General features: G+C 31.0%; 3 protein-coding genes and 1 long non-coding RNA gene across 8 annotated transcripts; 3 read left to right on the top strand and 1 right to left on the bottom strand.

The window, feature by feature from the left end:
- Positions 1-5,117: 5,117 nt before the first annotated feature.
- Positions 5,118-12,730, bottom strand: LOC109584749 (uncharacterized). Its single transcript, XR_002186164.1, has 4 exons — positions 12,660-12,730; positions 11,627-11,697; positions 6,054-6,124; positions 5,118-5,213 (listed from the first exon to the last, which is right to left on the bottom strand). It is a non-coding gene; the product is annotated as an uncharacterized LOC109584749 (long non-coding RNA).
- LOC105313936 (uncharacterized) lies at positions 5,540-13,733 on the top strand. Of its 5 annotated transcripts, XR_002186163.1 has the most exons (8): positions 12,158-12,282; positions 12,346-12,381; positions 12,429-12,527; positions 12,590-12,786; positions 12,845-13,172; positions 13,241-13,273; positions 13,322-13,417; positions 13,485-13,733. XR_002186163.1 is itself a non-coding variant. In XM_020000580.1 (5 exons), exons 1-5 carry the CDS (start codon positions 5,580-5,582, stop codon positions 6,324-6,326), a joined length of 504 nt encoding a protein of 167 aa, XP_019856139.1. In that variant the 5' UTR covers positions 5,540-5,579; the 3' UTR covers positions 6,327-6,836. The 5 variants fall into 5 exon arrangements, 3 of the variants coding, with proteins under 3 accessions (XP_019856139.1, XP_019856138.1, XP_019856137.1); XR_002186162.1 differs by lacking the exons at positions 12,158-12,282; positions 12,346-12,381; positions 12,429-12,527; positions 12,590-12,786; positions 13,485-13,733 and adding exons at positions 5,540-5,661; positions 5,722-5,916; positions 5,984-6,177; XM_020000580.1 differs by lacking the exons at positions 12,158-12,282; positions 12,346-12,381; positions 12,429-12,527; ... (3 more) ...; positions 13,322-13,417; positions 13,485-13,733 and adding exons at positions 5,540-5,661; positions 5,722-5,757; positions 5,812-5,916; positions 5,984-6,177; positions 6,240-6,836.
- On the top strand, positions 6,837-7,853 carry LOC109584745 (uncharacterized). Its single transcript, XM_020000577.1, has 5 exons — positions 6,837-7,161; positions 7,230-7,262; positions 7,307-7,411; positions 7,460-7,653; positions 7,719-7,853. Exons 1-5 carry the CDS (start codon positions 7,023-7,025, stop codon positions 7,803-7,805), a joined length of 558 nt encoding a protein of 185 aa, XP_019856136.1. The 5' UTR covers positions 6,837-7,022; the 3' UTR covers positions 7,806-7,853.
- On the top strand, positions 11,188-11,947 carry LOC109584747 (uncharacterized). Its single transcript, XM_020000582.1, has 5 exons — positions 11,188-11,259; positions 11,328-11,360; positions 11,405-11,509; positions 11,557-11,750; positions 11,812-11,947. Exons 1-5 carry the CDS (start codon positions 11,196-11,198, stop codon positions 11,896-11,898), a joined length of 483 nt encoding a protein of 160 aa, XP_019856141.1. The 5' UTR covers positions 11,188-11,195; the 3' UTR covers positions 11,899-11,947.
- Positions 13,734-15,302: the final 1,569 nt, after the last annotated feature.

Raw genomic sequence — 15,302 nt, 5'->3', positions numbered from 1 at the left:
ACACACATTGCATAATATTACATAACACTAGAAAGGAATCTTAATCAACAATGCATACATTATATAACCTACATAAGAAATGAAAATAAGTACAGAAATAATAATTAGGAAAAATGATAATAATAACAATACAATACATCCCTAGGAAAATAATTATAAATAAGCATACATTAACATTATCAGTTATAACAGAGAGAATTATGATTACATTTTTATCATTGCGTACAGTATAGCTGGGGCATTATATCTCATAATATCAATACTAGTTATTGTTATTTTTACAGCTACTATTAAAATATCACGATTGTATATCCAAAGACAAGCATATAAAACTTTTATAGAACTGTTCTCATAGATATTGAAATGCATAAGAGGAACAAAATCTTTTGTTCTAAAAACAAATCAAAGTAGTTGCTTCAACAATGCATGTAGACTACTAACTACTAATACATGCACTCATGCATAAATCAAGATTCACTAACATAACTATAACTTCCTGCAGAATCATAATAGGCTTATGTTTTCTTTAAATTTGTGTACACAATGTTTACTGAGTTTTCAATTTGCACTTCACAAGCCAATTCAACTGCAGCCATCATGACCATTTACTCTATAGTCATGTTATCATAATAGCTAGCTATAATAGTGTAGGCATCTTGTGGAGTGTGTGCATTAGACAGCAAAACTGTACTAGCTAGCTCCTCTTTTGTCTGAAGATAAGCTACGAGACATGGGTGACAGTGAGAGTAACACCACTACTTGTGATGGCAAAGATGTAGTTACCAAAATCATTGTGATAAAAGGAGTCTTTGGTGGTCTAGGAGCAATAGCATGTACAGTGGCACTGGTCTTTGCAATAGTCAGTAGATTCTATAAAGATATTGTACAAAGATTGATATTCTACAAACTGATTGCAATGTTAATCTACTCGCTATGTCTATCTTTGTTACATAGTTATGATGACTCCATCATATACAAAGCAATGAATGTAGTTATTCCACTTATTCTCTATTGTGCTAATCTAGTTTTCACTTTCTGGCTAACTACTGTACTCCATTTTTGTATTGTACACCTCAAGGAACTGAAAAACTTAAAGAAATTGGAACCAATTGCAATCATAACGTCATGCCTTCCTCTTGCTATAGCTGTGTACATCCCCTATGCTAGATTTGATACCTGCACACCAATAATGTATGTCACATTTGCAAAGAAAGCCTCAGGAAAAAATTATGATAGCTACCATTCTATAATTGGCTGTAGTATAGTAGGAATATTATACTTCATAGTATCAATACTAGTTGTCATAATTTTTATTGTAACAATCAGAAGATCACGAATGCATCATCAAAGACAAGATGACAATGAAGCAGAGTCTCTACTGGTCACTAATAATAAATGGAAAACACTTAGGAAGCAGTTACTACCACTAGTAGTATATCCAATAGTTAACACAGTAATGGCAATGGTTTTCTTGCCACTTTTATTTGTCACTGGTAATATTTCTAATGGTGTGTATCTCTATTCATTAGTAACCTCTTCAGGCCTAATAACTGGTACTATTGTTATAATACATCTATACATAGTGAAATGTAAAAAGAAACAAAGAGAAAAGAAGAGAATGAAAAAGAATGACGAGTCACCAGAATCTTTCTGTGTTGTGTCTAATAATCATGATAATGTCTTCACAAGAGAAACAGTTGCCTCAACAAATGCTCGTACTACCTACCAATACACTCGTACGTCAAGTTTTACAACTGATGATGAACTAGATGCATTGCCAATTAACTAACATAAACTTTGATGAAAATATTTTGTAAACTAACTGTTTGCTTTGTCAAAAATTGTTTTAAAATTTAAAAGTGCAACAATTAAGCATGACTTTACTGTGGGTTGGATTCTACCTTTAATTTGTGTATTTTTTTATATAACCACAACTAGATCTAGCTCCTTTTCATATGTAACAGCAAAACAAGACTAGCAGAGTCACTAACATTATGTAGGTATTATTCACTCTTGCTAATAATAAGCATCAACAAAACATTACTTTCAATGAATTAATAGATTCTGGTTTGTACAATAGTAACTATTACTCTATCATTCCCATTATATCATGTGACTTCATGGAATGCCAATTTGTACTTACAGCTCCGCCTTTATTTCTGTTCCTTCACTGCAGTAAGATCTACAAACATGCATAGCAATAGCAGCAACACCACTACCTGTGATGGTTTAACAACTGTAGATGCAGTCACCATAATGGAAGGAGTCATGGCTGGTATAGGAGCAATAGCATGTACAGTGGCACTGGTCTTTGCAATAGTCAGTAGATTCTATAAAGATATTGTACAAAGACAGATATTGTACAAACTGATTGCAATGCTGATCTACTCACTATCTCTGTTTATGTCACGTAGATATGATGACTCCATCATATACAAAGCAATGACTGTACTTATTCCACATATCGTCTATTGTGTTAATCTAGTTTTCACCTTCTGGCTAACTATTGTACTTCATCTTTGTATTGTGCACCTCAAGGAACTAAAAAACTTTAAGAAATTGGAACCAATTGCAATCATAACATCATGCCTTCCTCTTACCATAGCTGTGTACATCCCCTTTGCTAGTATTGATACCTGTACACAGACATTGCATATTGCATTCACAGAGGGAGGAGAGAATTATGATTATGTTTTTATTATTGGGTACAGTATAGCTGGGATATTATATTTTATAATATCAATACTAGTTATTGTTATTTTTATAGCTACTATTAAAAGATCACAATTGGATCTCCAAAGACAAAATGAGCAACAAGCCCATCCTCTACTGGTCACTAATAATAAATGGAAAACACTTAGCAAGCAGTTACTACCACTAGTAGTATATCCAATAGTTAATACAGTAATGGCAATGGTTTTCTTTCCACTTCTAGTTGTCTATTATTATACTGGTGATATTTCTAATGGTGTGTATTCTTTAATATCCTCTTCTGGTTTTATCACTGGTATTATTGTTATAATACATCTATGCATAGTGAAGTGTAAGAAGAAACAAAGAGAGAGGAAGAGAGTGAAACAAAATGATAAATTACAAGAACCTTTTTGTATAGTGTCTAATAATCATGATGATGTCTTCACAAAAGAAACAGTTGCTTCAACAAATGCACGTACTACCTACCAATACATTCATACATCAAGTGTTGCTGATGAAGAACTAGAACCATTTGCTAACTAACTTAAGTTTTTAACTGTTTAATAATTATAAACTTATAATGAATATACTAAACTTATAATGAATATAGTAACTTAATTGATGTGGTTTCATGTTTTAACATTATTCTGACAATTAAAATAATGTATGTGACTTCTGCAAAATTTCCCTTGTTATTATAAATGACAAATTACAAAATCTTCCCGTGTAGTGTCTACTATTTTTACAAGTAAAACATTTGCTTCAACAAAGCATGTACTACATACTAATACATGCACTTACGCATAAATCAAGTTTCACTGACATAATCATAACTTAATAATATTACTTGCTGAATTATATACAGGCTTATGTTTTTTTTACATTTGTGTACACAATTATTACTGAGTTTTCGATATGCACTTCACCAGCCAATTCAACTGCAACCATTTTGACCATTTACTCTATAGTCATGTTATCATAATAGCTAGCTATAATAGTGCAAGCATCTTGTGGAGTGTGTGCATTAAACAGCAAAACTGTACTTGCTAGCTCCTCTTTTGTCTGAAGATAAGTTACAGGACATGGATAACAATGACAGCAACACCACAACTTGTGAAGGCACAGATGTAGTTATCAAAATCAAAATTGTGATAGAATGAGTCTTTGGTGGTCTAGGAGTCATAGCATGTACAGTGGCACTGGTCTTTGCAATAGTCAGTAGATTCTATAAAGATATTGTACAAAGACTGATAATGTACAAACTGATTGCAATGTTAATCTACTCGCTATCTCTTTTTATGTCACGTCAATATGATGACTCCCATATATACAAAGCAATGACTGTAGTTATTCAGCGTATTGTCTATTGTGCTAATCTAGTTTTCACCTTCTGGCTAACTATTGTACTCCATTTTTGTATTGTTCACCTCAAGGAACTGAAAAATTTAAAAAAATTGGAACCAATTGCAATCATAATGTCATTCCTTACTCTTGCTATAGCTGTGTACATCCTTTTTGCTAGATTTGATAACTGCACACATTCATTGCATATTGCATTTACAAAGGGAAAAGAGAGCTATGATTACATTTCTTTAATTGGTTATAGTATAATAGGAATTAATATCCTATGAAGCTCAAAAATATATATAAACCTTACAAACTACCAAAGGGTAGAAAGAAGGTAGGGTTGGTAACTTTCGTATGGGCCACACCCCCTAAGCTTGCAACACAAATAAATGGTGGTCAAACTGAACCCGAGGCTAGCAGAGCTGCATTTCCCCCGAGCATGGGGTCCGCCTCCACACAGCAAATTGGTCCGCCCAGTCCCTAGGACCTAAACCTAACAATGTATCCTACGGCCTACTCCTAGAACCTAACCTACACCCTAGAAGCAAACTAACTCCTATTACTAGGATTTGGACGGACCATAGCTGTGGCACAATCAGCTGCTTGAGATAAATAGGTATGCTGCATTACCTATGCAACTCGGGTCAGGCAATTACCCACCATGCGAGCCTTTGTGAGCATTAAGGCTTGCAGCAACAGAAGATACAAAATAATGAATTAGGGGGAGTGTGGGTCAAAGACCCTGCCTTCACGCCTCACAGGCGGAGAATACAATAATAATACACACAAACATATAATAGAGGGAGGGAGGGAGGGAGAGATTGAAGGGAGAGACAGAGAAACAATAACACACAGAGCAGCCAGCAGCCAATAATACTCAGAATAGCCAGCAGCCACTAATACTCAGAGCAGCCAGCAGCCACTAATACTCAGAGCAGCCAGCAGCCAATAATACTCAGAGCAGCCAGCAGCCAGCAGTGTGATTGCAACAAAAGCAACGCAATGTGCTAACAGCAAAGCCACGCCTGCAGACCAACCCTAGCCATGTGGCAATCAGTTCATGGATATTAACTTCGTTTAACCTAGGTGCTTAAACTCCAATTTTGAAGATGCAAAGTATAATCTCTGTGACATTAGTGTCTTTGTGACTGGCAAGTACTGTCCCTTGAAACCTGGAATATATCATGGAATATATAAGGACACAATTCCTTCATTTCTGTGGCCAGTAAGTAATTTTTGATGCATAGAATATTTGTTATTCTAATTAATAGGGCAAGTATATTTTCAAAATTTATGGCTATAATGAAGATAATGTTGAAGTATTCTGTGCAATGACAGAAGTTAATGTTGAGAAATGAGTAACTCCTAATTATTTAACATTAATTTTCGTGATAATTAGCTGCTTAAAAATAATATTAGTTATCAATAACAGTAGATCCAATCATTAATTAATGTTATTTTAACTGAAAGACAGGAAATATACACAGACCTGGAACAGTTGCTAAAGTTTAGTATAGAATACTAAGAATAGAAAGAAGATGAGTGTTCTCCTACTGATAATCCTAACAGTTATACCTAGTCTACCAACATTGACTGGATCTACTAACAATTACTACAATGGTAAGACAATGACTAGATTTATATACCTATTTGAATTATATGCACTATATCAACAACAAGAACCTACTGATAATAAAGGATCATACACAGATTGTTGTAAGTTCAGTAATGCATTATTGATTAATTCTCTGACATACATACATGTAAAAGCTATTACTCATGATTTTGGTAACATAACTAATATATCATCTTCTGCATTCAACACACCAATTAAACAAAGACAGAGCTATGATATTCAAGGAGTCATAAATATAAGTAATGAAGATACATGTACATGTATTTCAAAAGGTAACATATTAAATATAATAATTTTATTTTTCAGAAAAGAAATTGCAAGGGGGCATATTACATATAATCGTAACACATCCATTCAAAAATTACATAAACCTTACTTTTGTGGATGCTAAGTATAACCTCTGTGACATGATTGTCTCCTTCATTGGTGAATACTGTCCTCTAAAACCTGGAATATATCATGGAAAATTTGAGAATACAATTCCATCACTTTACTGGCCAGTCAGTAATAACAAAACACAGTTTATGATTAATTTATAATAAACAACTATTTTAACTTATAGGGCAAGTATCATTTTAAAGCTTTGGCTTATGATGAGAATGATGATGAAATATATTGTGGAATGATAGAAGTTGATATAAAAAAATGAGATTATGCATCATAATAAAAACTGTTAATGTACTATACATAGAAATATTGAGTTGATTTAGAAATTATGGAACATACAAGTTTAAGATACTTTAACTTAGATACACAGAACAAAAATAATCACCATCAGGAAAGTAATGTTTATCTAGCTATATAGAGAACAAAGGTAAGCAAACATTATTATAGGAATTAACTATGACTATGGACACTTGTACACACATGAGCCTGAATCTACATTCAGACATTATGCCTGAGCATCAATAATAAATCGTTCACTACATGATTAATAAAGCAACTGCCTATGATAAACAAATGAAGTTAAAGGACATTAATTTGTAAGTGACAGTTTATGGAGGATAAAGAGTATAATAAGTTTATTTTACATTAGACAAAAAGTACATAAAGTAAATAACATAACCAACACTTATAATCAAAGGGATTGCTAATTCTAACCATATACTGATCGTTCCATCACTCAGTGCCCACACAAATGCCATATATGATGTATATTAGCATAATGTATAGCTTTAGTACTATAAGTTATTTAAGTAATAAGTGCTATTGAAAACATTGTTTTCAGTCAAGTCATAAAGTAATTTATTGTGTGTTATTCAACTAAAAGTCAGCAGCATATTCAAAACATGAGACAATGCATAAAATAAACACAAGCAATAACATTCAATAACAATATAACAATATGAGGGGATATATAGGCACTATCACTGTAACACATACATCACTAGCAACAAGAAGAATGATGAACATCCTATTGATAATCCTATCAGTTGTACTAGTAGTATCTACATTGACTGGATCTACTAACAATTACTACAATGGTAAGATACTGACTACTATACTAATGGATAATATACCTGTTTCAATTATATATACTATCAACAACAAGAACCTGTTGGTAATAAAGGATTGACAGATTGTTGTAAGTTCAGTAAAACACTATTGATTAATTCTCTCATACATAAGCTATTACTAATGATTATGTTACAATAACTAATGTATCATCAAATATATTTGGGCAAACAATGAAACCAGGACATAAAGTTTACTTCAAAGGAATCATAACTTTAAGTAACAAAGACAATTACTACAAATATCATTTAATGTTTTACTTGATAGAAAAGGAATTCAAATGGGGCATTATGAATGCCAAAATAACACATCAGTTTAAAAATTATGTTAATCTCACTTTTGAAGATTCAAACTATAATCTCTGTGACATTAGCGTCTCTGTAACTGGCAAGTATTGTCCGTTGAAACCTGGATTATACCATGGAATATATAAAGACACAATTCCTTCAGTTCTGTGGCCAGTAAGTAAAAAATACATAGATCTACAGCTTATGATACATTGCAAAATTTGTTATTCTAATAATAGGGCAAGTATATTTTCAAAATTATTGGCTATAATGAAGATAATGTTGAACTATTCTGTGCAATGACAGAAGTTAATGCTGAGAAATGAGTAACTCCTAATTATTCAACATAAATTTTGTGACTAAAAATATGAATTAGCTGCTTAAATATAATATTAGTTATATAATAACAGTAGATCTATTCATTAAAGCAAGGAAGGATATAGATGTATTGCTGAATCATTAAACATGCGGCTACATAGATACACTTAAAGTGATATTTTAACTAAGTGACAGTAGAAGGTGAAGCATGTGCAAAACGTATACCGGTATTATACTAAACAGTTATAACATCATAAACAAATATAATTTGAGTGGTGCAATTACTTCATCACACATCACTAACAGCAAAGAAGGAAGATGAGTTTTCTACTGTTACTTCTATCAGTTGTACTAGTAGTAGCTACATTGACTGGATCTACTAACAATTACTACAATGGTAAGATACTGACTACTATACTAATGGATAATATACCTGTTTCAATTATATATACTACCAACAACAAGAACCAACAGGATCATTTACATTAGTCCATCATGACACAAAAATATCCTTTTACTTTTTAACAAACGCATAAAACTACTGCTTCTCATGCATTTATTGGAATAACAAATATATCATCACTTGCATCTGTAAAAGCAATGAAACTGGGAGATAATTACATTATCACAGGAGTCATGAATTTAAGTAATGAAAATATTGTGAGATGTATTATTATTGTATTATGTGCATTATTAATAGGTGATTATTAATAGCTATTTATTAACTTAGTTTATTAATATGTGTTTATGAATGTTTATTCAAGTTATTTGTGTGGTATAAATGTGAGGTTGTTGTGGTTTTGAGACATTATGATTCTTACTCTCTAGACTCTAGTCTCTCTTTCTCTCTTTCTTTCTCTCTTTCTCTCTTTCATTTAATCAATTGAGTTCATTGTTAACCTAAGTTCTCCTAATTGTTGCAAATCTTACAAATATAACTAATGATATCAAATTAACATTATTTTTGTCATTCAGAGAAAGAATTAAAATGGGGGACACTGCATGTAACAATGACAAATCAATATAAAAATTATATAAATACATGTATTACTTCTTTGGATTCAATGTATAATCTTTGTGATATGATAGTTTTAGTCAGTACCACTGGTGTATACTGCCCATTGAAACCTGGAATATATCATGGACTATATAATGATACAATTCCAAAAGCGGCTCTCTGGCCAGTCAGTAAAAACATAATTACTAAATATAAGTTATTCTAATTTACAGGGAAAGTACAGTCTAAAAGTTGTTGCATCTAACGTTAATAGTGATGAAATATGTTGTGGAATGGTTGAACTTACTATACAACAATAATAATATCATTCATTGTAGAAGCTTCATTATTATTTATTATAATGATGCAAGTCATGCATTACACAAACTATTACATTAATATTAGTAACGCTACCGTGTTACTAAATAGGATTTACCCCACTTCAAATTAGTCATGTAGATAGTCCATATTCAAAATTAATGTTATTTTAACTGAAAAATAGGAAATGTACATAGACCTGCAACAGTTGCAAAAGCTTATTATAGAATAGGAAGAAGATGAGTGCTCTCCTACTGATTATCCTAACAGTTATACCTAGTTTACCAATATTGACTGGATCTACTAACAATTACTACAATGGTAAGATACTGACTATTATACTAATGGATAATATACCTTTTCGAATTATATATGCTATCAACAACAAGAACCTACTGGTAATAAAGGATTCACAGATTGTTGTAAGTTCAGTAATACTTGATTAATTCTCTTACATGCATAAAAGCTATTACTCATGACTTTGTTATCACGACTGATGTATCATTTAACACAACAATTAAACGAGGACAGAGCTATGATATTCAAGGAGTCATAAATTTAAGTAATGAAGATACTTGTACATGTATTTCAAAAGGTAACATATTAAACATAATAACTTTATTTTTTAGAAAAGAAATTGCAAGGGGGCATATTGCATGTAACAATAACACATCCATTCAAAAATTACATAAACATTACTTTTGTGGATGCTAAGTATAATCTCTGTGACATGATAGTCTTCTTTACTGGTGAATACTGCCCACTGAAGCCTGGAGTATATCATGGAAAATTTGAGAATACAACTCCATCACTTTACTGGCCAGTCAGTAATAACAAAACACAGTCTATGATTAATTTATAATTACCAAATATTTTAACTCCTAGGGCAAGTATCATTTTAAAGCTTTGGCTTATGATGAGAGTGATGATGAAATATATTGTGGAACGATGAAAGTTGACATAAAATGACATTACACATTATAACAAAAACTGTTAGTTTACCATACATAGAAATACTAAAATTGAGTTAGAAAATACAGAACATACAAGTTTTAGATACTTTAACTTAGTTACACCAACAAAAAAAATCACTGTCAGGAAAGTAATGTTTATTTAGCTATATAGAGATCAAAGTTAAGCATTATAATAGGAACTAAGGATTTATGACTATGGATACATGTGGCACACATAAGCCTGACATTATATTCAGATACTGTGCCTGAGCATCAATTATAAATCACTTACTGCACTATAAATAAAGCAATGACCAAAAATGAACAAATAAAGCTAAAGGAAATTAATTTGTAAATGACGGTATAAGGAAGATAATGAGTAATTAGTTTATTTTACATTAAACTGAAAGTACATAAAGTATACTTACACAACTAACACATAACATAAAAGGGATTGCTAATGCTAACCATATACTGATCATTTAATCCAGAACTACCCACACGAATGCCATATGATATATACTAGCACAATATCGATGCTTGTATAACTTTAGTATATAAGTTATTCATGTAGATCTATACCCATAAGTCACAATATGTAGAGTAGTCAAAGTGACCAAAGTTACTAGTAACTCCACTTTTTTTTCTTACATATTGATGTCCTCATATTTTGCCACATATGAACTATTTATCAAGAGGTGCGTTAATTGGGGCGAGTACAGTATATTTACACAACCAACACCTAACATCAAAGGGACTGCTAATGCTAGCCATATACTGATCATTCAATCCAGAACTACCCACACTAATGCCATATGATATATACTAGCATAATATAGATGCTTGTATAATTTTAGTGTATAATTTATTCAAATAATGCATCCCTACATTTTAACCAACCAAAGTGCTAACCAAAGGCATTGCTTTGAGATAAGCCATAAAGTATTTATTGTATGTTATTCAACTAAAAGTCAGCAGCATATTCAAAGCGTGTGACAATTTATAAAACAAACACAATTGATAACATTCAATAACAATAATTATAACAATATGAGAGGACTTATAGGTACTACCACTGTAACAAATCATTACTAGCAACAACTTGAGACGAAATGATGAATGTCTTATTGATGATCCTATCAGTTGTACTAGTAGTATCTACATTGACTGGATCTACTAACAATTACTACAATGGTAAGATACTTACTACTATACTAATGGATAATATACCTGTTTGAATTATATATACTATCAACAATAAGAACCTACTGATAATAAAGGAGTCACAGATTGTTGTAAGTTCAGTAATACACTATTGATTAATTCTCTTATACATAAGCTATTACTAATGATTTTGTTACCATAACTAATGTATCATCAAATATATTTGGGCAAACAATTAAACCAGGACATAAATATTACTTCAAAGGAATCGCTAATATAAGTAACATAGACAACTATTACTAATGTTAGTTTAATATTTTTTGTTAGAAAAGGAACTCAAATGGGGCATTATGCATAGCACAATAACACATCAATTCAAGAACTACGTTAATCTTACTTTTGAGGATTCAAAGTATAATCTCTGTGACATTAGTGTCTTTGTGACTGGCAAGTACTGTCCCTTGAAACCTGGAATATACCATGGAATATATAAGGACATAATTCCTTCATTTCTGTGGCCAGTAAGCAACAAATAGATCTACAGCATATGAGACATTACAAATTTGTTATTCTAATTAATAGGGCAAGTATATTTTCAAAATTATTGGCTATAATGGAGATAATGTTGAACTATTCTGTGCAATGACAGAAGTTAATGTTGAGAAATGAGTAACTCCTAATAATTTAACATTAATTTTTGTGATTAGAAATATAAATTAGCAGCTTAAATATAATGTCTAGTTATTTAAAAACAGTAGATCTATTCATATAAGCAAGGAAGAATATAGATGTATTGCTGAATCATTAAACATGTGGCTAATAGATACACTTAAAGTGCTATTTTAACTAAATGACAGCAGAAGGTGAAGCATGTGCAAAACATATATTACACTAAACAGTCATAACATCATAAACAAATATTACTTGAGTAGTGCAATCGCTTTATCATACATCACTAACAGCAGAGAAAGGAGATGAGTTTTCTACTGTTACTTCTATCAGTTGTACTAGTAGTATCTACATTGACTGGATCTACTAACAATTACTACAATGGTAAGATAATGACTACTATACTAATGGATAATATACCTGTTTCAATATACTATCAACAACAAGAACCTACTGGCAATAAAGGATCATACACAGATTGTTGTAAGTTAAGTAGTACTTGATTAATTAATTTTCTTACATGCATAAAGCTATTACTCATGATTTTGTTATCATAACTAATGTATCATTCAACAAAACAATTAAACGAGGACAGAGTTATGATGTCCAAGCTGGAGTCATGAATTTAAGTAATGAAGATACATGTACATGTATTTCAAAAGGTAACATATTAAACACAACATTTTTTTAGAAAAGAAACTGCAAGGGGGTATAGTGCATATAATCGTAACACATCAATACAAAAATTACATAAACCTTACTTTTGTGGATGCTAAGTATAATCTCTGTGACATGGTTGTCTCTATTACTGGTATGTACTGCCCACTGAAGCCTGGAATATATCATTATGGAAAATTTGAGAATAGAATTCCATCACTTTACTGGCCGGTCAGTAACAGACACAGTGTATAATTAATGCATAATTATTAATTATTTTAATTTATAGGGCAAGTATCATTTAAAAGCTTTGGCTTATGATCAGAATGATGATGAAATATTTTGTGGAATGATGGAAGTTGATATAAAATGACATTAATTTTTGTAATAATTAGCTGCTTAAAAATAATATTAGTCATTTAATAACAGTAGATCCATTCATTAATTAATGTTATTTTAACTGAAAGACAGGAAATATACACAGACCTGGAACAGTTGTTAAAGTTTATGATAGAATACTAAGAATAGACAGAAGATGAGTGTTCTCCTACTGATCATCCTAACAGTTATACCTAGTCTACCAACATCGACTGGATCTACTAACAATTACTACAATGGTAAGATACTGACTACTATACTAATGGATAATATACCTGTTTCAATTATATATACTACCAACAACAAGACCCTACTGGTAATAAAGGATTCACAGATTGTTGTAAGTTCAGTAATACTTGATTAATTAATTCTCTTACACTCATAAAAGCTATTACTCATGATTTTGTTATCATAACTAATTTATCATTCAACACAACAATTAAACGAGGACAGAGCTATGGTGTCCAAGGAGTCATAAATTTAAGTAATGAAGATACATGTACATGTATTTCAAAAGGTAACGTATTAAACATAATAACTTTATTTTTTAGAAAAGAAGTTGCAAGGGGGCATGTTGCATGTAACTATAACACATCCATTCAAAAATTATACAAACCTTACTTTTGTGGATGTTAAGTATAATCTCTGTGACATGATTGTCTTCTCTACTGGTGAATACTGCCCAATGAAGCCTGGAGTATATCATGGAAAATTTAAGAATACAACTCCATCACTTCTCTGGCCAGTCAGTAACAAACACAGTGTATATAATCAATTCATGATTATTAATAATTTTAATTCATAGGGCAAGTATTATTTAAAAGCTTTGGCTTATGATGAGAATGATGATGAAATATTTTGTGGAATGACAGAAGTTGATATAAATTGACATTACACATTATAACAAAAACTATTAATGTACCATACATAGAAATATTGAGTTGATTTAGAAATTACAGAACATACAAGTTTTAGATACTTTAACTTAGATAAACACAAAACAAAAATAATCGCTGTCAGGAATGTAATGTTTATCTAGCTAGGTAAGCATAATTATTATAGGAATTAAGGATCTATGATTCAGACATTGTGCCTGAGCATCAATTATAAATCGTTCACTACATGATTAATAAAGCAACTGCCTATGATAAACAAATGAAGCTAAAGGACATTAATTTGTAAATGACAGTTTATGGAAGAGTAATTACTTTATTTGACATTAAACCAAAAGTTTATAACGTAGATTTACACAACATACACCTAACATTGCTAATGCTAAACATATACTGTTCATTCATTCAATCACCCAGTACTCATACAAATGTCATATGATATATACTGGTATACCATATAGGGGGTATATTTTATGGGGATTTAATTTCGCTACTTCCACAGTTTTAAAAAATTCCTGAAAATATTTAATAAAAATTATTTTTTATCATACTAATAATGGTCAGTAGAAGAAAAATGCAAACATTTTTTTCTTGTGAATAGGTTGAAAGGTGATTTTTATGAAATATTTTCCACAGGAAATATATCTACCCCTGTGCAGCTTTAGTATTATCTTATTCAAGTAATAATGTCCCTAAATTTTAACCAACCAAAGTGCTACAAACGACACTGCTTTGAGTTATTCATTAAGTATTTATGGTATGTTATTCAACTGAAAGTCAGCAGCATATTCAAAGCATGTGAAAATGTATAAATAAACACAAACAATAACATTCATAACAATATAACAATATGAGGAACTATCACTGTAACATGAACATCGCTAGCAACAAGAAGAAATGATGAATGTCCTATTGATAATCCAATCAGTTGTACTAGTAATATCTACATTGACTGGATCTACTAACAATTACTACAATGGTAAGATACTGACTACTATATTATATTCAATTACTATAATTATTACATTGAATTATTATTATCAACAAGAACCTACTGGTAATAAAGGATTGACAGATTGTTGTAAGTTCAGTAATACTCTTTTAATTAATTCTATCTTACATAAGCCATTACTCATGATTTTGTTACGATAACTAATGTATCATTAAATATATTTGGACTAATAATTAAACAAGGACAAAAATTTTACTTTAAAGGAATTGCTAATATAAGTAACATAGGCAGCTATTACTAATATCAGTTTAATATTTTGTTCCTTAGAAAAAGAACTCAATTGGGGCATTATACATAGTACAATAGCACATCAATTCAAGAACTATGTTAATCTTACTTTTGAGGATTCAAAGTATAATCTCTGTGACATTAGTGTCTATGTGACTGGCAAGTACTGCCCATTGAAACCTGGAATATATCATGGAATATATAAAGACACAATTCCTTCATTTCTGTGGCCAGTA

This window comes from Amphimedon queenslandica, unplaced genomic scaffold, assembly GCF_000090795.2.
Source record: "Amphimedon queenslandica unplaced genomic scaffold, v1.1 AMPQUscaffold_13173, whole genome shotgun sequence".
NCBI classification, from domain to species: Eukaryota; Metazoa; Porifera; class Demospongiae; order Haplosclerida; family Niphatidae; genus Amphimedon; species Amphimedon queenslandica.
Note: the sequence above shows the minus strand (reverse complement) of the source record. Positions and strands in the feature narration are given on the sequence as shown.